The sequence below is a fragment of the Arvicanthis niloticus genome, chromosome 9, assembly GCF_011762505.2.
Source record: "Arvicanthis niloticus isolate mArvNil1 chromosome 9, mArvNil1.pat.X, whole genome shotgun sequence".
Lineage (NCBI taxonomy): Eukaryota > Metazoa > Chordata > Mammalia > Rodentia > Muridae > Arvicanthis > Arvicanthis niloticus.
The window spans coordinates 59,298,595-59,323,634 of NC_047666.1; the positions used below are offsets into that span (position 1 = coordinate 59,298,595).

At 48.3% G+C, this 25,040-nt stretch overlaps 1 protein-coding gene across 5 annotated transcripts in view; it reads right to left on the reverse strand.

The window, feature by feature from the left end:
* Positions 1-25,040, reverse strand: part of Iqsec3 (IQ motif and Sec7 domain ArfGEF 3) — a 97,780-nt gene that overhangs the window by 18,528 nt on the left and 54,212 nt on the right. For all 5 annotated transcript variants that reach the window (XR_013112600.1, XR_004607602.2, XM_034511690.2 and 2 more), the window contains 2 exons: positions 17,559-18,664; positions 15,713-15,874 (listed from right to left, as the gene is read on the reverse strand). Coding sequence is in view for 3 of the 5 variants with exons in the window: in XM_034511690.2 (XP_034367581.1) it covers positions 15,713-15,874; positions 17,559-18,664 (1,268 nt within the window). In the remaining 2 variants the exon portion in view is untranslated. The remainder of the gene's footprint in view (positions 1-15,712; positions 15,875-17,558; positions 18,665-25,040) is intronic.

A 25,040-nucleotide genomic window follows, 5' to 3' on the forward strand; every position in this document is an offset into this window, starting at 1 on the left:
TGTGCCCACAGTCTCCCAGAGTTGACACCTGTCGTCTCTGTCACAACCCCATTCTAGTTACCTCCCTATTGGCTCCTTCACAGCTGGCCCCTTGTTGTCTGCTCAGTTCTCCTGGCAGACAGCATCACAGAACAATGTGAGCACAAGTCATCTTGTCCTTCAAGGCTGCTCCCAGCTGTGAACCAAGCATGTAGCTCAGTACCCAGCACTCCCAACAAGGACTAATTGGGCATCTCTAGAGTGGCCAGTTAAGGTGTAGACTGGCTCTGAGCAGGAACCACCTCTTCCAAAATCTCAGAAGACCCAGACCCTCAACTCTGTTGCCATTTGTCAGGAGGAAACAAAGAAAGATGCCAAAAAGCAGTGATCTGGGCATGAAGGTGTGTGGACTCTGCCATCCCACTGCGGAAGTAGGGAGAGAGGTCAGGCCCAGAGACTGCAAAGAACTGGGGGACTGGGAGGGAATAGGACCCTTCCTCTTTCCTCTCCATGCCCTGGGTAAATCCATAGCCAGCCTCAGCTGAGCTTGCTGGGCTTCTCTCAAGCTTGTCTCAAGCTTGTCAGGGTGGGTTAGTGGATGGAGCAGAAAGCACACCGAGGCAAGGAGCTCTCCAAGCCTGAAAACCAGTCTGTGCTGGAAAAGGCTTCCTGGATGTCAGAGCCTCCAAATCTGCCCAGGCAGAGACCACTCTGCTTTCTCAGTGGAAACCTGAGTGTTTGCTTCTGCACTGAACTTTCCTTAGCTTGGTGTGAGCTGTGGGAGCATCAAGGGGATGGTAGGTGCTCATAACTCAGCCCAGACAGGAGCCAGGCATTGAGCCATATAGTGTTGCTCTCTTGGAGAAGGAAACAGCCCTAGTAGGGGACACAGAGGCAGAGACAAAGCTGATGTGATATGGTCACAGAACCCAAGCCAGGGCCAGACATGGGAGGAGACAGCCTTGGTAGTATGAGTCCTGTAGACAGAGCCACAGAGAAAGGGGTCAGGGAAGGCCAACAGAGAACCGAATATAGACAAAGAAGCAAAGAGATGATTGGAGGAAGAAGAGCGGGGAGAACAAGAGGAAAACGGACATGAGAAGAAAGGAGTAGACTGAGTAATGTGGAGAGAGACAGGAGAAGTCAGGCAGAGATGATGTTGGGCCAGGAAGACCCCATGTATTGGGTGAGGGGCCTGAGTATGCAGGAGCAGAGAGGTTGAACACATTGTGCCCTCTTACTGCAGAGCTGGGGACCCTGATAAGGACAAGGAAGAGGTCTGAGGGCTCAGCTGGGCCAACACTGACTAGAGGTCCTGGCTCCTCCAAGGCCCAGGCTAACCCTTGGCCATAATGGACTGATTTCTGGTAGCTTCGTAGGCCTGGCCCATTGGTCTGTCTATCCTTCTCTTCCCTCCCTCTGCTGTGGGCTCCTGAAAACTCTCTTCCCTTTCTGTATCTCTTCAGAAGCCTCTCTCTATCTTCCTCTGCCCTCAGAGCTCTGGGACAGGTTGATCTCCTACATGATATGGAAGTGGCTACTGGATGCAGAGTTCATGGGAGAGATGGGGAAGGAAGTGGTAACTGAGGGGATGGGATCTGCCCAGCCAAGCACAATGGCCTAGTTTCCAGTCCTCTATTCAGGTAACATGCAGCCTGCTATCTCACCGGTTCACTGGCTCAGGGGCTGTGGCTAAGGATTCCAGTAATGAGCTGAGGGTTTAAACTGTCCTTGTTCAGGAGAAGCAGCCAGGTGAAACACGGTTCCCATCCTAAGACAGGCGTGGGAGGACTGCTGTGGAACCAGAATGCCTCTAATTCAGAATCTTCTAGGCTGTTTTGAAACCCCTCAGTTGTGACAGAGAAAGTATTAGTTAATATATGCAGCTCTCTGGGCCCTGTCCAGATCCAGTGGGTTAGAACAGTTGGAGGCTGACCTGGGAATCTGCATTCTTTATCAGCTCTCGAGTGATACTTAAAATGGGGATAACCAGGGGCTGAGCCAAAGCAAAGAGTAGGAGGAAGCTTAGCTCATTGGCAGCTTTTGAAACGTGAGTCTAGCCACTACCAAGCCCCAGGGACCAGTCTTGCACGGGAAGGTGCTTTCTTCTTCCAAGGCTATCAGGATTGCTCTGTGTGTGGGAAGTAAGGGACAGAAAGCTAGGATTATAGATAGGTGCAGCATCACCCACCCTCAACTTGCCTCCCTGTGATGCACCCTGAGACATCAGTTTTTTTTTTTAATGTGTGTGAGTATTTTGCCTGCATGTATGTATGTGCAACATATTTATGCAGTTCCATGAGAGGCCAGAAGAGGGCGTCAGATTCCCCTGGAGCTGGAGTTACAGGCAGTTATGAGCTGACACGTGGGTTCTGGGAACTGAACCCAGGTCCTATGCAAGAGCAGCTAGTGCTCTTAACTACAGAATCAGTGTTAGATAGTAAGTGCACTCCTGGAACTCTTACAACCTGGGGAGAAATCCTAATGGTTTTGTGGCTGCAAAGGCCCGGCAGGAAAAGGAAAAAAATGGGTTGAGCCATGGGAAAGCCCTTGCTCCTCCACAGAGGCAAGTCACTCCTCACATAGCTATGGGTTAGCCATGCTGAATTCGTAGGACCTGCCCCGCCCTCATCTCAACTCTGGTATTCCCTGAGCAGGATACAGAAGCAGGGTGAGCTCACAGCCCACCATGATAGCACAGTATGATACCACCTAAAGTACCACAGATGCTTCCAACAGCAGCAGACAAGGACATGGCAGTCTGGATAACATGAAATTCATCTCCCTGTGATGAGCAGTGGCCATTCTGCCTGCAATTCAGGGAGTCATTCTATGCTTTCCCATTGGGGTCTGTGTCCTCCTGGAAAAGCTGATGGGGAGGGAAGTCGACTGCGCTGTCTCCTAGCAGTGTGCTCCAGTAGACACTCATCTTCAGGACCATTGCCCATAATCTTAACAGCGTGGGTTCCTTCAGTATGGATTTGGCTGGCACCTCCTCACCCTTTACTTTCTTCATTTTTCTTCTCTATACTTCTATTTTGTAGCATCTGCCAGTGTTTAAAATCTCCTTCCCATCTTCCTCTGTCCCCCAGAATTGCTAGAGAAAACAGACTGTTGATCAGCTTGCCAAATCTTATTGCTGCTGGGACCCAGGGCAGATAACCTTGCATCCCTAGAGTCCTCTTGGCTCTTCTCATCTCCCAATTTTATACAATGCACCTTTTAGGCCACCTAGAGGCTTGCCCTGTGCAGCCAGAACTAGGGGAGCAGGCTTTCCTGTGATTCTGGGAAGCTCCTTATTGTGGGGCTTCCTAGTGTGCACACGGGACATCAGCTCGGATGCTCCCTCTGGAGTCTTGCTTATTGAAGGTTATTTTAGGGCTTATTATGTGTTGGGTATGAGCTGTTTCCCACAATCCCATGTGCTTGAGTGCCTGGATCCCACCTGGTGGCACTGTTTTTGGAGGTTATGGAACCTTTGAAGCTGGCAGTAAGAAGCCCCTGGCAACTTTCTTCTGGTTACATCTCCATTTCCTGATCCCCAAGACATCAGCAGCTGTTTTCTCACACTTGTGCTACTGTGGATGGGCCTGCCCCTGCCACTGTGGCTTCCCAGCTTTGATGAACTAAAGTATGTGTCTCCCTGAAGTTACTTCTGTGAAGTATTTTGTGAAGTGATAAGAAAAGTAACTAATGTCTCTAAAAGAACACAACAAGCCAATCCTCTGGATTTTATGAGATATTATCTATTACCTGCAAGTTTTGCAACACTCTCTAGAAGAGACTGGCCCTGTAGGACTGCACAGACTCTGGGAACACCTCCTGGGAAAGCCTGGCCACCTTTCCCATCTCCCTAATGTTCCTTGCTTCTCAGTGGTTGGTGCTAACTGGTTCTCCCTGAGGGATTCTGTCTCCTCCAGATCCACAGTGGAGGCCTGGGAGGTGCTTGGGAGGACATCTGGACACATTCAAACAGTCAGTAACCACAGATATAGATATGTGAAAAGTCTCTCTCTCTCTCTCTCTCTCTCTCCTCTCTCTCTCTCTCTCTCTCTCTCTCTCTCCCCACCGCCCCTCTCTTTTGGTTTTCCGAGACAGGGTTTCTCTGTGTAGCCCTGGCTGTCCTGGAACTCACTCTGTAGACCAGGCTGGCCTCGAACTCAGAAATTCGCCAGCCTCCCAAGTGCTGGGATTAAAGGCGTGCACCACCACTGCCCGGCAAACTCAGGACTTCTGGAAGAGCAATCAGTGCTCTTAACCACTGAGCCATCTCTCCAGCCCTGTGAGGAGACTCTTGATTGACAGAAGTTGTCAGGGAGGTTGCATGGTTACCTTCCATTTCAGGGCCCACCTGGCACATACCCCACAAGAGAGTTTGCACTCCTGGCTTCTTGTCCCTCTCCCCACTTCTAGGCCTTTCCAGTGCTCTTGGAGTGGTTGGCTGGTTGTCTTGCTTTTAACACATGCACTGAATGGTTCCTAAGTACAAGGCTGGGCAATAGAAACCCTGACAATGACAGGGAGCCATGCTTTAAAAGCAGGGTCAAAACTACTTCTTTGTAGCTAAGTGTAGTGGCAGGCACCTATAACCTCAGGACTTGGAAGGCTGGGTCGGAGGATCACATGATCAAGGGCAGCTTGGGTTCTCTCCTCCCGTCCGCTAAAATTCTTCATATCCATTACAGGTTCTATGTAGAGAAAGGACAAGTTTCACACAAAGACAAAGAAGAAATATCTTGTATTGCTTTGGCCATAAAGACTCCTAGGAGACATGCAATTTCAACTGAGATCTGAAAGATGAGCTGTGCTGTTGAGGTGAAGTAGGCAGACTGAGGAGACTGAGGAGGCCGAGGAGGCCAAGGAGACTGAGGAGGCTGGTGAATACTCCAGGGTTGTAGTAGACAAGAGTTCCAAGCATCTAGAAAAGGTTGGTGAGTGTGTAAAGCAGAGAAGGGGGGAACCTGAACGACACAGAGGCTTGGGGCAAACAGGATTTTCACCTGCCAGTTATAAGGAGTCTAAAGTTTATCCTGAGTACTGCAAGATTTCATGAAGATTTCTCTGGTTGCTGGAGGTGGGGGCAGGGAGAAATGAGAGGGAGGGAGCAGAGAGCAAGAGGGGGCAGTGAGCTAGAGGGGTCAGGGAGTCCAGTCAAGATGCTACTTCAGGGGTCCCAGCTAGAAGTGCTAGGGCTGACTCTAGGTTGAGGCTGAGGATGGTGGTGGTGAATGCAGGGTCTGAGATGCTGTTCAGAGGAATCTGGCACTGGAGGATGGAGGGGGTATGGGAGCTATGCACAGAGGATCCAGGATGAGTCCCATAAATCGGCCACAGTACTTAAGGTGAGTAGGAGACTAGGACTGAGGTTTTACCTTGGGACCCTAAGTTAAAGAAGTTGTGTTGAGTTGTATTTCTCTTTTACTAATCCCTTCCTTCCCCCTCTCTCTTTTTTTCTTTCTTTCCCTCCCTCCCTCCCTCCCTCCCTCCCTCCCTCCCTCCCTCCCTTCCTTCCTTCCTTCCTTCTTTGCTTCCTTCCTTCCTTTCTCTTTTCTTTCTTTCTTTCTTTCTTTCTTTCTTTCTTTCTTTCTTTCTTTCTTTCTTTCTTTCTTTCTTTCTTTCTCTCTATCCAAAGTCAGTTGTAGATCTACAGCCTTAGACACAACTCTACCACTGAGCTACACTGTAGCCTTTCAAGCCTTTATGAAGACCCACTGTGTGTCTCCTTTAGTGTACAGACAAAAGCCTTTGCTGATGGCTCCTCATTGCCCAGCCTCTCCCTTTGCCTCTGCTTTTGTTTAGAGCCAAACATCAAGAAGACATCCGTGTTCATGCTGTCTTGTGGCCTGACCTCTTTTTACATTCTAGTCCAGTGTGTGTTCTCATCAGCCTGTCACATGTCTCTTGTCAAGGCCACCACTGGTCACCCTGTCACCAAGTTCAGTGGACTCTATTTGTCATGCCCTCAGGTATGGGGAACACTGACTCTTTCTGGGGCGACTCTTTTCTCTTTCTAGGCACTTATCCTCTATCTGACCTCTCTTAGAGGTGGCCCCCAGATCTTTCTCCCTGTCTTAAAAATCCTTCTTTGGGAGGCCTTGCTGATCCCAGTGGCTCCTACTACTTCCTGTAGCTCGGAGTTCATTAGATTGTTTCTTACACCGAGTCCCCTTATTGCTGGGTCACTATTGCTCATCTCCATTGTTTATAAGAGTCAATGATAGTGCTACCCAGCTGGGGGTAACAGCATCATCATTGCCTCCGAATCCCAGTGGAGCATCAGTGGTACCCCTTTTTTCTGGTTGAGTCATCTGAGGTCTGAACGTCCTTACTGGGTGACAATCATGAAAATATAGGATGTCCCAACTTCTCTTGAATAGAGGACAGGCTGTGCGTCCTTTGTTTTACCTGATATTTGACAGTTTGACTTGCCTAAGCAAATATTCGGCAATGTCAAGTTCGAATCAGTTCTGCAGGTGAGATGTCCTGAGGTGCAGCATACCCTTCCAGTTTAAACTGAAATTATGTATGTGCATGTATCAGGAACTATCTGCACCAATGCAACGAGCCTGGGCACAAGCAGTTAGTTCTATGCAAAGATGAGTGTCCTGAATTCTCACCCACTCAGGTGGTCACTCAAGGTGACACAGCGTTCTGCTTTCCTCCCACACCTGCCACAGGCTCTGAGATCCACCCACGTCTCTTCTGCTGCAGCCAGAGCTGTGGCTAGTGACCTGGCCTTTCTTACTCCCTGCCTTCAGGTCATCCTTGAGAGTCATCTTTTCAGGACACTTGCCTGGTCTTCACTGGATGCCCTGTTTGCTTTTCTTCAGAACCTTCCACATCCCTTTTGTGACGTTTCCCAGCAGAGCAGGCTTTTAGCATCTGGCTCCTCTTGCCCCTCCCTCCTGGCTCCTTCCTGAAGTCTTGCCTTCATACTGCCTAACCCAACCTTGAAGTTCTGTAGTCTCCCCAGCTTCCATGGGTTTCTGGACTTGTCTTCTGTCTACTTTAAAAATTCCTTGTATGGTTAGAACATGTTGCTTCTCAGCTTTGCTTCGTGATAGGCGAGCTGGTCTCACCTTGTTTCTCTAGAGTATATATGAAGTCGTAACCTTTGTAGGATGATCGTAGGAGTGAGTGAAAATCAGTTGGAAGAAGCAGGATCATGTGCTATTGAAGGTTAGCTGGAGAAGAAGCTCAAGGACCCTTGGGAACTCCACCCAGGGGCCTAGGATCTCTTAGTATTCTCTGTCAAGATGATCTGGAATTGACCCCAGACGTCTGCCAGGGAAATGTCCTGGAGGACTGTTGATGCTGGCCAGTGACGCAGGGCCAGTGACGCAGGGCCAGTGACGCAGCAGCATGGGTCACATGCACTTCTTGCCTCCTTCAGCTGCAGAAACAACCGAGTGTGTAATGAGAAGTGGAGTGTGTGCACAAGCACTGATTGGACCACTTTTGAGAGAGTCTGGACCTGCTCAGGAGGGTTGTGGATGGATCAGCCAGTGAATCGGGGTGGGGGTGGGGGTGGGGGTGGGGAGAGAGGGTTTGCTTGGGCTTCCTTCTTGCCTGCATGTTTTGGGGGATGGGATGGGGGCTGCAGCAAACAACTCAGGAGGGCTTGGGAGCAGAGAGCCAGCTGCTCTTGCATCTGTGTGAACAGTACACTCTTGCATCAAATTGCTTGTTAACATCGATCTGTTCACGCAATCAATTCGTGTTGCGGGGAAATGAAGCATCCTACACAACTGTGATCAAAACGAATTGCGTCATCTCAGGATTTTTTTTTTCTTTTTTAAAGGAGAGCAAGACAGTGTCTGCCAGACAAAGGAACTGGTTGGGAGCTGAAAATAGGTAATAGCAACAGCAGGGAGTTTTTAATTGGCCAGAAGAGATGGTGAAGATATTGTCAGTGAGGCCCAGCTGAGGCCTGGGAGGGAGGCAAGTAGCTGCTCTTCAGGGGAAAGGCTGTGAGATGCACAGACCCTGCTTTTATTCTACAGTGCTTGCTTACACAATTTAATTAAAAATATCCTCATCCGCTGGAGGGTTATTTTTTTCTGGTCAGAACTCATAACATGCTCTGTGAAGGCCTTTTAGAAAAGTGAATGGGGAAGAAAACAGAATGAGAGGATGCTGACTCAGGGACTGACCAGTGTTCCTGTCATGGTGCTGGGGCACAAAGATCCTCCAAAAGGATGGTTGCCAGGTAGAGACCCAGGAACCAAGAGCACTCTGCTGTAACTACCCAGGCACACCGGTAGTCATTGTGGATGCCAGAACAGATTTTTCTCTTGCTGAAATTGGCAGCATCCTGGTGGGCAGGGGTCATGAGTCCCAAACATGTCTCAGAATCCCCTGGTGCTCATGCCAAGCCTGGATTACTGGGCCCCAGAGTTTCTCATTCAATGGGCCCGGAGCAGAGACAGAGTTTGCATCACCAGCAGGCTTCCAGGTGATACTGATGTTGCCAGTTGGGGTGCTACATTTTGAGACATAAGATTGTGTACTGTAACAGCGTGGGGCACGGGAAGAGGTCAGGCCTTTCCATTTGAGTCTCGTTTCTGTTGTTCAGCAGTCTGGCTCAAGCCACTAAGTTTCAATGTGCCTTACTTCTCTCACTTACAGAATGGACACAATGCCTGTCATGTCTTCTGGGCGGGGCTGGTGTGAGTTTTAAGGAGCTGACATACACAAAGGTCCTGGTATAGCCAGACTTAGTAATGGCTTTCATTGTGTTTCTTCAGATCAAGCCTGTGTTGACATGTTGACAAGTGAATGGTTTGAAGCCCCTTTCAGCTGAGGTGCTGAGAATACTCCTAATACTGCCTGAAATGATGGCGTCAGCCAGCTATCTGAGGGTGCTTTAAAATGCGCACCAAGCAGGAGAAACTGGATCTAGTGCAGGCCTCATGAGACTTGGGAATCACACTCTCTGCTCTGCTCTTTCCCAGACGAGAGGATCAGAGCACAGCAAGTAAAGTGGAGGAGAGGGATGGAGTTGTACCTGATTCTGCTCAATTTCCATTGGTCAGTGGGCAAGTCAGTTCTGTTCTCTGGGTCTGTTCTACCCAGGCAAGACGAACGGACTAAGCTACAGCTGAGCCCCCACTGGGCTTTCCAGTGCTGAGATTCAGAAGCAGAGAGTCACAAGAACTATGAATGCAGCAGATCATGCTTCTTATGGAGTGTGGCACAGACAATGTTGTGTTGTGGGATTATGGGCTCATTCTGCCTGGCTGCAGGTCTTAGCCATCTATAAGCTGTGTGGTGGAGGGGAAGCTCCCTAACCTCTCTGTTCTTTGATTCCTGGATTATTAGAAATGGGCGCTCCCATGGCTGCCACTGAGATGGAATAACGCCTTGATTGGGAGATTACTGGAGCTGTGCCCGTCCTCTGCACATCCTGAATGCTTGAAACTGTGTGATCTTTACTGTGCTCCAAGGATATTCCTGTAGAAATCATCAGGGCAGGCTGACTCCCTGGAAGTCCCTCCTAGAAGTCTCATGTTAGAGTGGTTGGTAGGAGCCTCTGATACAATGTTACCCAGAGGGTGGGAATGGCCCATCCTGAGCTGGTTTATGAGAGACCAGGCTGGAGACATCCATTTGTGTAAAATCCCAATTCATATGCCTTAAATCTGGATTTGTTTACCCTATCTTCGGGGTCCACAAAGTCTCCAATTCAGAGAGTAAGGGAGTCCAATTCCATGACTATTTACTATTCAAGAGAGTTCTTATCTATCCATGTCAAGGGTAGAGCAGGCTGTCCAGAGAGGTGGCAGGTCAAAGATTAAATCTATAAAGATAACACTAGTTTTCTTTTCTTTTTTTTCTTTTCTTTTTTCTTTTCTCTTTTCTTTTCTTTTCTTTTTCTTTTCCCTCCCTCCCTCCCTCCCTCCCTCCCTCCCTCCCTCCCTCCCTTCCTTCCTTCCTTCCTTTCTCTTTTTTGGCAGTGGGACTGGAACCTGAGGCTTTGTACAAGGTAAGTTAAGTGCCTTACCACTATGATATATATTACCCCAAGAAAGCACTTTTAAAAGACATCCCTCTTGTTCCTCTGGGTGGTAGAAGAGAACTTTTCAAAGCCTTGGAAATAAATAGCACTAAGACCTTTTCCCACATGGTTCTTTCCCTCCCCTTCTCTAGATCCCGGAAGGGTCTCCCTGAGCCACAGCCTAACCCTTCTCTCCACAAGGGAGTTCCTCAGGCAAAAACTCTGCTCTGAAATTACAGCAATGAGTGGGCAAGATGTTCTCAAAGAATTTCTTGCTAGCCAGAAAGGCCACAGCCTTCCAGACTGTTGGGTATTGACAGACAATCTGTCTTCGTTTAAAAATGTCCTGAGAAGAACAAGCCTGTTACATTCTGGCCAACAGAATGCTGGTGGAAATGACGTCATGAAAATCTGACTCCAATATCAAATGCTAATTAGTGTGTACTGGAACTTCACACAGGACAAGACTAGTGGAAGGAAGGAACATGCCAAAAACTTCCTGCTGTCTGCGTTACCCTAAAGCTGCCCTTAGAGCATCTCCACTGAAATGATAGACAGAGGTATCCTCCTCATACATGTGATTCACATCGGAAAGAATCAGCCACGCTAGAAGAGAGACTGCTCACAGCTGGCCCAGAACATTCTCCCATCAGCTGGACTTCAAGACCACTGAAGCGGACACTTCTGGAAGGAAATAGAGCAGAGCTAAATTCCCAGCTACAGGAAAACTGTGAGTGGGCGCAGTGGGCAGAGTGGCGGGCACAGCTAGCCTTAAAAGATCCCAGCCCTGCCTGGCTCCTATATCTACCTGGGCTTGCAAGGTGTCTCTTTTGTACATCCTGAAGAGATGTCTTCAGGATACAGGGTAGTCCCCAGAAGGAGCCAGTCCCATCTTGTTCTTTCCCGTGTCTCCCTGGAAAAATCTAGCAAGTTGTCATCTGATGAGTGGATCTGACATCAAACCCAAACCAGCACACTCAAGCATCTCTGCTCTGAAAAAGCATCGGAAAGGTTCTAATGTTTTAGGTAGGAGACAGCTACCTGGAGACAGCTAACATTTATAGAAATCGTCCTGGGTCTCAGGCAGTTCAACACGTCACATGCACTTAAAAAGGCACAATTCAGCAGATTACTATGACTTTTATGTAACAAACATGGATGTCAAAACCAAACAGCCAATGTCTTAGAGTGGGCTCGGCCCTTTTATAGCTTTATTCTTATTTGATTATAAGCCTACTAGAACTTACTCTACATTGGTTGCTTTTCTCGAACTTTGACCAAATACCTGACAAGAAGCAACTTAAGGGAGGAAGGATTTATTTTGGCTTGCAGTTCAGGGGAACACAGTCCACCACAGTAGGGAATGGCAGCAGGCAGCTTGGTGATCGGGGGAGCTTCAGGCATCTTAGTGGATTAGGAAGCAGAGAGCTTGGGTTGGAACCAGGACCTATAACCAACTAGTTCTGCCCTTAGAGCCCTGTGTCTTCCAGGTAGGCTCCAAGTCCAAGAGGTTCCACAGTCTTCCAAAAGGGCACCGTGAGCTGGGAACCGAGTGTTTAAACACATGAGCCTGTGGGAGACATTTCACACTCAGACCATCGTATCCTACCTCTAACCCCCCATTAAGCACTTTTTCGAAATGCCAAATGCATCCAGTACAACCAGCCACAAAAGTCACTAAAGTCTTATGGTTCCAGCAGTGCTCAAAATTCCAAATTCCAAATTCCAAAATCCCTTCTGAGATTCAAGACAGTCTCTTAATTGTGAACCCCCATGAAATCCAAAGACAAGTTACATATTTCTGGCAAGGAAGGATGGGAGCAGCACAACACCGAGGCTCAACGCAGCAAATGCCAACCCTTGCACCTTCACATCCAGCACCCAAGGCTCACAGTGGCCTCAGGATGGCGTCTGTTGTATTTGCAGTGAGTCACGACTATGCCAGACTCCTCTAATGCCATGCCACCTCAAAACCAGGGTCCATTACTTCTAAATCCAACCTCACTAAAAGCTCAGAATCTGGGTAGGACCCAGCCAGATGCTTTAACAGATGTAGCGTCTGGTTCTAGTCCAGGTCCTGGTAGAGTTTTGATTATTTTTTTAGCCCCAGGAGCAGGACCTTTTGTCATCTGTGTTTCAATCAGCATCTTGTTCTTCCAAACAATAACTGTGATTGCTCTACCCATAGCCTTCTAAGACTTCTCTAGCCTAAAGCTCCAAACTCTTCCATGTTCTCCTCCTGTCACCAGGTCTTAAGGCCCAATAGCCACATGGTCATCCTTATTAGAGCCATGGCCCCACTGCTCAGAACCAGTTTTCTGGATTAGCTAGTTTTCTCATTATTGTGGTCAAACACCCAACAGGAAACAACCTAAGTGAGAATGGATTTGTTCTGGCTCGCGGTTTGAGGGGATACAAGTTCAACATGGCTGGAAAAGCTTGGCCAGGAAGCTTAAAGATGGGGAGTGTTGGGACACTAGGTCACATCTCAGCAAATCAGAAGGTAGAGAGATAGGGTCAGAACCAGGACTGGGCTTTATAATCTTCTATCTTCCTCATCCTGTATCCGCAAGCCAGACAGATACCAAAAGATTCTATAACCATCTATGAGAATAACACCAGCTTGGGATCAGGTACATGAGCTTGTGACACTTCCCATTCAAATGAAATTGTGTCTTCTGGGAAAATGATCCCAGAGCCCAGAACCATCAGTGGCCAAGAATGCCAGGGGCTGCACTCTGGGATCAGGGCCCATGGTGGTGTATGCTCAGGCTTGGGAAAGCATCTGAGCTAGCTCCTGCTCTTTTCTTTTCCCTCACAGGTGTGAATGCTGCCTCTGAAATACGAATTGTCCCTCTGAGAGTCATTCCAACTCCATCTTCCCTTCCACTGCCACTTGCTGGGGAACTCTGTGGCTTGGCATGTCTCAGTCTCCGAGGACATGGGTGATTTATCACCTTTTGTTTGGCAAACAGCTATGTATGGAATAGATATGACTTGCTGAATGTCTTCATGCAGGGGCAGGGGAGGCCAGGGCTGTAGAGTATCCCAGGGAAGCTTTTCCAGTCTGGGCAAAGCCATACCAGGCAGCTGTGACTTCTTGTGCTCTATCCAGTGGGAGTAAGGAGGGAAGAGCTGATTATTTAATGGTTCCAGGTAGCAGGCTGGAGTGGGAGGGAGAGACCAAATGCTCCCAGTGTCTTGCCTCTTAATGCTGACACCTGACTCTCTTTGTTTCTCCACATCCTGCTGGCTTTTTTTTGCAGGAAGATGCTACTATTTCTTGGGCACAGACTAGAGAGTTTTGAACTTGGGGTATAGGGCTCTTTTCTGTGGGGTTGAATCAGCCCAGGAGCTGACTGTGTCAGAAGTTCAGATTCTGTGGCAGGATTTGTACCTGCGGAATAAAGCACGGGACATAGGATATTTGTGGGCACAGCATCATGCCTTTCCTCTGTACTCCACCCTTCTCCCTATCCCCAGTCTCAGGATGCCAGCAGAAAAGCCTCTGTCTTCTTATTGGCTTAAAAATATATTCTTCTTCATCCTTCCCTGTCCATGTTGAGGTGTGTACATTTCCCGAGACCATGAGCCTTACTCATTCCCATATACACATACAGAATGCCCAGTCCAGGTCTATTCTTAACATAGAACAGACACTCAATGTTTGTTAAATGAATAATAAATGGTCATTTCATTCTTTCCCGAAGCCCCACCACTGCCCTCAAGCCTAAGGGCAGCTCTGAGACTCTGACAGGGTGACCAAGCATAGTCCCCACATTTAGGGCTGAGACTCATCTGCCCTAATGCATCAGCAAACGCTCCAGGGAACAGGAAAGATGACAGATTCCACAGAGCTCAGGGGGACTTCTGAGAATGAACAGTCCAACTTTCTCATCTTACAGATAAGGAAACAGGATCTAAGCGAGCACCTTCCCCAAGCTACCTAGCACCCGGAAACAGAGACAACCGTTACTTAAAATCTACTCACCAGCCCCCTCTCACCAGAAATACTAGCTGATGTGGCTCAGGCCTGGGCTCTGAGGTTGCCAGCTTACTCTCTAGCCTGGGCTCTTCCAGCACAGGCCACAGCAGCAGGCTCGGGTCTGAAGCTCTTATCCCTCACTGACTCTCCCATTCTCTGTCATGCTCTGTCTCCGAGTTGTTCAGCACAAAACCTGTGTCTCGAATGTGCCAGATCAAATGTGGGCTTGGTCCTGGAATACAGGCCAAGTTGCATGGTGATGGGGCATGGCAGAAAAAACAAACTAACTAACTAACAAACAAACAAACCAGAGGAAGCCATGAGGAGAGCAGGGTCACTCTTGTCTGCCAGAGGAGAGAGACAATCAAAGTCCCCTGGGAGTGTGGGACAGTTGGACAGAAGAAGTTAGTGGAAAGGGACAGAAAGCCAACGACAGAACAGGGGGTCAGGATGGAGTTGGGGGGCGGAGGATGGAAGTGTGGTCTTACTCCTCCTGAATTGTTTGGCATGTTCTGGGTCCCTGCGCCAGTTCTTGGGCATCCTTTTGGGATACAACACCTAACAGAGCTGGCAGGACAGGGAAAGTGGGGCTGGAGGGAGAAGGAAAGAGAGCAAATGGGAACTGCTAGAGTTTATCAGTTCTCACTACTCTTCTAGTGTGAAACTGCAGGCTCAGGCCCCAGTTCCCAGAGAGCAGGGGCAAAGCATTGGTTCTGCCTAGCCAATGCCATCCAGGGAGGCAGAGATGCTTCAGACAAGGCTCAGCCCTTGCTGTCCTACCTTCATGGAGACAGTACTTCCCCGTCACCATCAGTGACTCCAGAGCATGCAAAGAGTTGCTGTCTGGGCCTGTAAGTTGTGTTTTCAGACCATGAGGTGTGCTAGGATATCCAACCTCATTCTCAAAGAACAACTGGTCCATCCTCAGGGCCAAATCCTCCCATCCCCATAGGCTGGGACACAGAGGACCTGTGCCATGTCTACTTTGCAAGAGTGCTGTGACTGCCTTATTAAGAGAAGTCATCTCCTTGATCATCCGCTCAGCACTGGCCAGAAACACTCACAGTGACCATCCACGCTCCCTGCCCTGCGTCCTTCTGGTAAGAACAAGAACAGGCTTTCCCAGGGGCTCAGTGCAGAACCCTCCTCACCTTTCCCAGGGGAGAGGAGGCTCTAAGGCTGTTCTCCAGCTAGAGAAGTGCCACCCTGCCCTCTGGAGATGAAGCTGCTAAGCAGCTCAGAGACCAGCATAGCTGAGGCAGTCCCACAGCCCTCACCCCAGCCATTTCCTGGAGTTTGAGGCATAGGCTCTTCCGGGGGTGATTTTGTCAATTGATTCATCTTTATGGAATCTTAGTATTTTTCTGTTGTAATAGCCCTCAGTTTAGCCCCCTTTCTCCATGTTTTGGGTCTACCAATATGAAAATGAGCCTTGGCAAGGGTGTCCCGCAGCTGCTGGGGCAGGTGTGGAGAGAAGGTAGGCTAAGGAGCGGTCCAGGAACAGAAATGGGTGTGAGCTGCTCAATTCATTAACTGTTTTATGCCCCCTTCCCACTCCTGTTTCTCATGCCTTAGGGTGTCCCTGAGAGCCGGAAGGCTCCAGGCTCATCCTACCATCAAATGAAAGACTGTACCCATAGTTACACAGGAAGCCAGAGCAAGGAGTGCCACCTCCCAGGAAACAAGAATTCTTGGGTCCAGGGCATGGATGAAAGGAGGGAGGGCGGGGCCCCACCACCACGGGCACTCACTCCAACACATCTCGGTTGAACTGCTTCTTGCTGATACCCAGGAACTCTCCTATCATCTGGCGGCTGAGGCCTTTGCGCTGGAGGAGGAAGTGGGCCACACCGATTGGGGTGTCGGGGATGAAGCCACGTGAGATCAGGAACTGGATGCCCTTGTCCGGATTTCTGCAGAAGGGTTGGAGTTGGGAGGAGAGAGGAAGTCGAGGTTGCTTGGGGCTGCTGTCTTGTCTCCCATAAACCCAGTGAGATCTACTTCCCAGGCCCACCCTGAGGCTCCCCATGGGAGTAACTGTCACCAGAACATCACAGAGGGGTGAGGTGGGGGTGCTGGGAAGGTGTGGGGAGTGGGTTTGGGGGTGAGATGGGGGCTGGGGACAGGTAGGTGGTTTGAATTGAGAAGAGGAAGTCTGACTCAACAAGCACCCAGAACAAGTCAAGAAGCTCCTCCCTTCTCTGTCCCTGTCTCTGGATACCCTCTAAAGGCCCTCTAAAGGCCCTCTAAAGGGAGAGGCTCCTCCTCCAGTCTGCACCTCTGAAGCATTCACCAGTCCGAGGAAGTAAGTAATTGCAAGGAACCTTTTCTCAAATGTTTGACATTTTCAGGACATCCAAGCCTGTGACTTCTCTCCCAGTAATTCATTTGTATTGTGTTTTGCAAAGGTATCATCTACCCATCTATAGGGGAAGGGGGATACAGCTGGTTCTTCACTAGGGATAGGTTGGGAATCACTGACTTGAAGGATAAGGATATCTGATTTCACATGCACACAGAAGTGATGGGGGGGTTGGGGTCACAGTGGGGGGCTAGGGTGGAGCTGTGCTCACCAGGTGGCAGCCTGATCTACAAAAGGATGAATGGCTCTGACCTCACCTAGGTTTAACCTCTTACTAACAGTTGAACAGTGTGCAACCTTCCACTCCACCCTCCTGTGAGCCTGTTTGTTAATCTATGGAATAGGAGGATGTGAACAGAAGTGAGCATCGCAAGGCCAGGAGCTGTGTCTCACTCATCTGTGTGGTACAGGCCTGACAGTTATATGAATGAATGAGCACAGGAAAGGATTCCTGGTCTGGGTTGGGAGCTATGAGGGAGGAAGGGTTAATGAGTATCAGTGAGTATCTCCCAGGGATAGAAGCATCTACTTCCTCAGCGCGGCCCTGCCCGTGTTCTTGCATACAGTCTAGTTTGAGTCTCTGAGTTCTGGCAGGCATTAATTTCTCTCCTATTTCCTAACCCCTTTTCTATTCACATGGCTTTCTCTATAGTTCTTTTCTGTCTTACCTATTCCGCTACTTTACAAAAATTATTTTTCAAATAAATTGTTATTTTGGGGAGAAGGAATGGCCTTCACAGGAGGTCAGATGACAACCCTATATCTTCATCTTTCTCCCTCCACATTTACGTCTGTTCTGGGGACAGAACTCAGGCTTGCTGACTGAGCTTTCCACGGGGACTCTACCTTATTTTTCCACTGTCTCTTCTGTCTCTGTCATTTCCTCATTTTGTGACCTCAGTGAAGTAACACCGTTTCCCTGACATCATTTTCGTCCTCAATGATTCCTGCTCAGTCTTCATATCGCCTGCGCTCAACTCTGTATTTTCCCATTTTCCAAACCCACCATTTCACCTTAGGAAGTAATAGTTGTAAAAACCTGTGTTTAATGTGTTGGTCATCTGGAAAAATATACTGTGTATTTCTTAAACACTGCCTAGGGGCTCAGGCGAGGGTATCAAACTAGGCACAAACTGCCTCAGAAGACCCTGGGAAGACGCTGTCAGGACTTGGTACCCTTCAAGACTTCCAGGATTCCTCCCTCTTGTCCTACCCTAGACTCCAAGCTCACTCACATGTTGAAGAGGTTGAGGCCGATGCGGTACAGCCGCTTGCGCAGGGTGTCCGTGGAGAGCGTGGGGGACCTGCAGCTGGCTGGGTTCTCGCAGTGGTAGCGCGGCAAGCTCAGGATCACCGCCTGCAGGGCCTCCTTGGAGGCAGTAGCAGAAACCTCTGAGCCAGATTTGGCAGACTTGGTAGAAGCGCTGCTGCTGCTCAGCTGCTCGGAGTTGTCGCCCCCCTCGGCTTCCGCCCCTTTCCCTGCCTGCTTGGCCCCTTCCTCTTCCTCTTCTGCTTCCGTAGCCACTGATTCCTCCACCATGGCCTCGGTCACCGCGGGTTCATGTGCGCTCTGGGCGCGGCTCTCCGCTGCCTCTGAGTTCTCACTGGGTGGGTCCATCTCTTCCGAGGCTGGGACTTCCGAGACCTCTTGAGCCGCGGTGTGCCCTTGTTCGGTTTGGGCGGCCACCGGCTCGGCTGTGGTCTGGGCGGTCTGTGCGCCCAGACAGTTGGCCACAGACAGGGCGGTGGAGGAGGAAACAGAGATGTTCTGGTTAGCGATCTGCACCGTGACGTCCCGGAAAGCCATCATGAGGGTACCGCTGTGACCCTGCGGTAGGCCACCCGCCTCATCTCCAGACCCTGGGTCGCTCTCCGGCTCCCGCGCCGCCTCGGTCTCCAGGCCTGGCTGTCCGGCACTTGGGTGTAGCGCCTGGTGGAGCTGGTACGTGCCACTCTCCTGCAGCGAGCACATGGTCTTGAGGCTCCAGGTGCTGAGGGCGTCGTCGATGGACTTGGCCAGGGACTGCACCTGCTCGGTAAAGGAGTCCTCCAGCTCGGTGAGCGAGCCAGCGAAGGTGGGCGGCAGGGAGGGCGAGCGCCCCAGCGGGAGCCCTAGGAGCCCACAGCCCTCCAGGAGCGCCTTCTCTGCCACCAGGCTCTCCGCTGTGGGCGCCCTCACCTTGCGCAGTGAGATCCGCCGGGGCAGACGGCTCTCCAGGAGTGAGTTGCGGATCTTCTCAAAGTTCTTGCTGAGCTGGTACTGGCGAAAAGCGGTTTGGATGGTGCACGCGGCGCGTCGGGATACGAGGTGGCCCCCGTATTTGTGTTCTAGCATTTCAATCTGCAGCAGGGACAAAGAGAAGGGCTCAGTTAGGGAGGATGGAGGTAGCATTGATTAAACCAGTACAGCTCACCACGAAACCCAGGTTCTGGGTCCCCAGTGCACAAGTGCACAGCTTTACAGGGAGCTTACATCCAAAGATCCACAATCCAGACACACCTGAGATGCCAAGTCCTTGGCAAGACTCCTGGGGGCAAGAATTTTGTCATGTCCCCTGTGGCGGTGGGCAGAGGTGTTAGGATGGAAGTCCCATTTAGCTAATTTCCTGATTATTAAAGAAGGCTTACATCAGAGACGCATGCAGTATTTATGAGTAAAATACTTATCTTGAATTTGTATTAAAATACAGTAAAATGTACTAGCTAGCATGATATTAATATTAATAAAACATTAATAAAGATGGAGCTTGGTGATGGCTGTATGGGAGTTTATTACGCTATTGTTTCTGCCTTAAAAATAATTAAAAATGAAAAATTAAACAGCGATGTCAAGATCAATCAATCAAACAAACAAAACCCCTACTGTGATCCCTGTTCACCCCACGGCATCTTCAGCGTGTTCACTTCACTTCATGGGGTGCATATGTTTCCCTGGGGACACCAACAGCTTGACATCTGGGTCTGACTGTCTTTGCATCTCCAGCCCCCGGTCCAGATTCTGGCACTTGGGAAGTGCTCAGTAAATGTAGACATAATGAGATGGACCATGGCCGAAGAGTAAGATCCTTCCAGGGTATCATGACTCATATCTCCTTTGTTTATCAACAGGAGGTGTGCAGCCAGGACCAGGCTTGGTTAGAGCATCTAACCTTAGCAGAGGCCCCATGGCATCTGTGTGTTCAGGGTTCTGCCTCATTTCCTTCGGCTCTGCTCTCTATCTCTGAATTTTTGTTTCTCTGTGCTGTGTTCTTGCTTGCTCTCTTTTATCAAGACTTCTCAAAAAAGGACTATGGACGTCACCTGTAAGAGAGCCAATCCCTGACACTATTAATGATACTCTGCTATGCTTGCAGTCAGGAGCCTAGCACAACTGTCTCCTGAGAGGCTTCATCCAGCAGCAGATGGAGGCAGATGCAGAGACTCACAGCCAAACAACCAGCGGAGCTCGGGAGCCTTGTGTGTGTGTGTGTTGGGGGGTGGGGTGGTAGAATTGAATGAACTGGAGGGGTCAAGGACACCACGAGAAGACCTACAGACTCAACTAACCTGGGTCCATAAGGACTCTTAGAGACTGAACCACCAACTAGAAAACATGCAGAAGTGGACCTAGGACCCTTTACATATTTGTAGCACATGTACAGCTTGGTCTTCCTGTGGGTCCCCCAACAATTAAAGCAGAGGCTGTCTCTCTGACTCTGTTGCCTGCATTGTATCCTGTTCCCCTAACTGGACTGCTGGCTGGGCCTCAGTGGGAGAGGATGTGCCCTCTGGGAGGGGGGGGCACTGGGATTTATAAGGAAGGGACTGGAAGGAGAGGAGGAACAGAAGGGCGCAATTGGGATGTAAGGTGAATAAATATATTTTTAAAAGACTAGGGAGATATTCCTCCTTGCACCATACCCCCAGAAGCAGCTGACCATTTAACTATGCCCCTTGGAGGGCTTTGTATTTAAATAAAGGATCAGGCTAAAACAAAGGAAATGGGCTGAATTAGTACTGCAGATTCCCCAGTAAGTCCCTTGAATCCTTTGTGAGTGAGAAAGTAAACCTGGACTCTGAAATTACACTTCGCTCATCCTGCCCCACCCCTTACACACTGTCTCCTTCCGAAACTAAAGGTCTGGGGGCCACTATGGCATTGCTGTTCTGACATTCTCCAGGAGTCAGTATGGGGAGGGGCACAGGTAGATTTGCTACCCATGGAGCAGATGGATAAGCAAGCCCATCCCTCGATATGGCACTCTCGCTTGCTTCTTGATCTTCTCAACCCACCACAGGCTGTGTCTGGGATGACTGGTACAAGGCTCTAAGCATCATGAGGAAGCACTACAGTGGTGTTAGAGCCATGTGTTGCAGGGAAGACTTTAAGGTGATATTAAAAGCATACCGGGATGGGCTTGGAGACATAGCTCAGTGACAGAGGCCTTGCCTAACATGTGTAAGGCCACGGGTTTCATTCCCAACACTGCTTTAAAAATAATCATACCAAGTATGCTGTCTGTCAAATTACTAAACACTTAGCAGCTTAAAATAACATGTATTTATTTTCTCAGGTTTTTTTTGTTTTTTTTTTTTTTTTTTTTTTTTTTTTACATCAATAGTCTAGACACAGTTCAACTGGGTTCTCCATCCAGTGCAGTATCTTTGGAGGACTTTCCCACCTGAGTCAAGGCTGCATCTCCATTCTAAGCCTCAGTGGACATGCTAGAGTTCAGCACTGAGAATCAATCGTTATAATTCTTTTCGCTCTAGAATAATGTCTGCAGGGGCAGGAACAGATGTCTTGAGGCAGAAAGCCAGGTTTCTTAGAGGTACACAAAGACTTACATAGAGAAACCAAGTAGGCTGCTCTCTAGAGGAGTGGTAGATAGAATCCCACGGTGGTCCCAGTGAGTCTCACCCTGCTGCATTTATCCTATATGATTCCCTCCCTTTGAATTTGAGCTGGCCTAGTTAATGTGATGAGATTATTCCTGTGAATTTCCAGTATATTAGAAACATGTTTCAGTCAACTGACTTTCAGTGAACCAAAAGGAAAATTGTTCTGGTGGGTCTGATGCAATTGGGCAAACCTAAAATAAGATAAAACTTAAGGTGGATGTTCCCTGCATGTCCCAAACTGCCATGTTGTGGAGAGTAAGACAAATAACAACCCCCCTTTCTGCCATTGTTTATCCTTTTTCGAGGACTATGAGGACTCACTCAAGGCCTGGATTTCATGTCTCTTCCCCATTTCTAATTCTGGAGAAACCAAGACCCAAGAGAATCTTGACAGGTGATAGGATTCCATAAGCAACTGAAAAAAGTTGTAGAAGCCCACTACCTAACATAGTTCTAATATGGTATAGAATCTATTTGTTTGGTTTGGTATTGTACTGGTTAGATGATTTTGTTGTTGTTGTTGTTTTGTTTTCAACTTGACATAGTCTAGGGTCATCTGAGAAGGTCATACTTAAACCTTAATTTAGAAGATGTCTTCTTCAGATTGGTCCATAGGCAAGCCTTTAGGGTATGTTTTTGACTAATGATTGATTGATTTGGGAGAGTCTAGCTCATTCTAATAGCGCCACACCCCTGGGAAGATGGTCCTGAGTTTTGTAAGAAAGCAGTCTGAGAAAACTGAAAAAAGAAAAGCCAGTAAGTAGCATTCTTTCGTGGCCTCTGTTTCAGTTTCTGCCTCTAGGTTCCTGCCTTGAGTTCCTGCCTTGACTTCTCTCAATGATGGACTGTCATCTCTAAGCTGAACAAACTTTTCCTTTCCCAACTTGCCTTTGGTCAAGATGCTTATAGCAATTGCAAGCAAACTAGGATAGTTGCCGTCACCCTCAAAGGCAGAAGACTGGACAAGGTGACTCTAAGATGCCCATCTTCAAGCTCAATGTCTATGCTGTTTGAAAAAGCCAAGCTTTAGATTCCTGTCCATGTCCTACCAAATCATTCTAATATTGTAATCCTCTATGGTTCAAATCTGAAGTGTCTCCTAGTGGCCCATGTTAAAGTCAAGGTAAAATATTTAGGCCTAGGTAACTGTTACCTGGCTAGCCAGCTGTTATAAGGAAACTTTATCATATGTTTCTGCTGTTTCTAGGAAACTTTCAATGCCAAGTCGATTACATATACTGTTATGTTCTGTGCTCTTGGAAATCAATCACGATAGACATCTATAGAACTCCTTTGTTTAGTTAGTTAGCCACAATATGTTCGGACCTCAACCAACTACCCAGCAGCACTTCTTGCACCTGTGGATAAGCATTTATGGTGTTTGCCTTTATGAGCTGCCCCTGAGATAGACCCCAGCATAAGAGATAAAAGAAACTATTTAAAATGAGACTTCCATTTTGAGTGGGGGTTGAGTAAAGTTTAAGTTCCCAAGACCTTCCTGGGAACTGACATCCTTCTGGGCAGAAAGAGACATGTACGTGGGCAAGGGGCACTCTGGTTGGCAAGTTAAGACGTAAATGCTAGATAAGTCCCATCCTGGTAGGCAAGTTAAGGCATGAATGTTAGACAAGACAAGTTCTTTGCTACAGTTGAATATCCTGACCAGTGGGAGCAGGATAAACGTGCACCAAGGACATGTCCCTAAGGACATCCCCCTCTCCCTAAGTCCTGATTGAGGGAATAACTTGACACAGATGTTTGTAGATGTCAAGCTTAAAAAGTCCCATAGGATCTTAACTTAGGGTCATGGTTAAGTTCCAGAATCTGGATCATGTCCCTGATTGATCAGTCTTGGGGTGTGGTGTTCAATAAACCATCCCTATTTGACTGAGATCACTATTTGAGAGGTTTGTGCAGCCATTCCTGGACCCCAACACCATACTTTGAATGCTTGTTTCCCAGTTGGTAGTACTGGTTTTTTGTTTGTTTGTTTGTTTGTTTGTTTGTTTTGTTTTTGGTTTGGAAAGTGTTGAGCATTTTAAAGAGGCAAGGGTCTATCTGGTGGAAATAGGTAAGAAAGGACAGGTTATAGCCAGCCTTTTCTATCAGTTTCTGTTTTCTGATGACATGAACAACCCCTACCAATATGAGCTGAGATGCCACACTATGCTTTCTCTCAATGGTGGACCAAACATCCTCAAACTGTGAGCCAAATACATCTTTTTTTTTTTTTTTCTTTAAATTGTTTCCCTTAGGTGTTGTGGTCACAGCAACACTAACCATTTCAGAAAACTGGTATCTCAGAAGACGTTGTTACTGTAACTAAGTCTGCCTATGCGGTTCTGAGGCCTTTGGAACTAGTTTTGTAGGAAGAAGTTGGAAGAGTTTGGAGATAGGAGTTTAAGAAATTCCAGGATGCTGTAAGTAGAGGTTGATCAGTTGAAACTAGGGAGACTAGAATGGTGATAAAAACATGGACAGTAAAGACTGTGCTCATGAGACTTCAGATGGGAACAAGGACTCTATTGGGAACTGGGCTACAGTCATTTGGATACAGCCTGGAAACAGTTTGTTTGCATTCTGCCTGTACCCTGAAATTTTAAGTAAGACAGAATTAAAAAGTAACTTTGAGACAGCATAGCATTCAAGTTGTGATATGGTTTTTGTTGCATGCTTTCAATTAGGTATGTAGTCACAATTTGGAACAAAAAGCCACACAGAAAGATGTGGAAAATGTTGTTTGAACACAATAGCAGCTATCCTGGATGGTTTTATGTCAATGCCATAAGCTAGAGTCATCTGAGAGAAGGGAGCCTCAATTGAGAAAATGCCTCCATAAGATCAGGCTGTAGGCAAGCCTGTATGGCATTTTTGTAATTGCAATTGATGGGGAGAGCCCAGCCCATTGTGAGTGGTGCCATGCCTGGGCTGGTGGTCCTGGGTTCTAAGAGAAAGCAGGCTGAGCAACCCATGACAACCAAGTCAGTAAACAGCACTCCTCCATGGCCTCTGCATCAGTTCTGACTTCAGGGTTCCTGCCCTGTGTGAGTTCCTGCACTCACTGCTTTTGATGATGAACTGTGATGTGGAACTGTGAGTGAAAACTCCTCAAGTTGCTTTTGGTCATGGTGCTTCATCACAGTAATAGGAACCCTAACTAAGACAGCAGCATATTTAAAGTGGCAAGACCATCTGCTGGAGACTCAGGGGTGTAAAACTGCAAACTCATTCAAAAGACTTACCTTTGAAAAAAGAGTGCCACTGGAGCATTCCATTTGTAAGGGGAGCCTAGAGAAGTACTTTCTCAGGTTTAACCACACAGGCACTCAGAGGCTGTAGTAGCTGTGCTCTAAAAAGTCTGGCTACTGCTGAAGTTATGGGCAGAACGTGGCATCATCTATATGGCGCTGGTTTTGTAGGCATCCAGAGTACAAGAGTTACGAGGTCACAGAGGCTTGGACCCATATTTTAAAGGAAGGGCTGGAAGGTCAATGGGGCCATATCCCCACTTCAGGGATTCCCTGACAGAGAGATTCGTGAAACTTTGAGGGTAAAAGCATGAGATACAATAAGACCTCAGGATGCTTGAGATGTTGGGAATATTGAATGTCTGCCAAGGGAACCTGTGGGGATTGGTGGAATCAGCTCAAGAAAGAGGTCGTGTGGATTGCAAATGGCAGGAGTGCCCAAGCTTGATGGGGTTGCAATGGTGTCACAGCCACCAGTTCTCAGGGATGGAGCTTGAAAGCTTGATAGTTCCCTGCCAAGTTTTGGTTTTGCAGTAGTTCTTGTTTCTATGTTTTCATTTTGACTTTTTTTTTTTTGAATGAGAATAC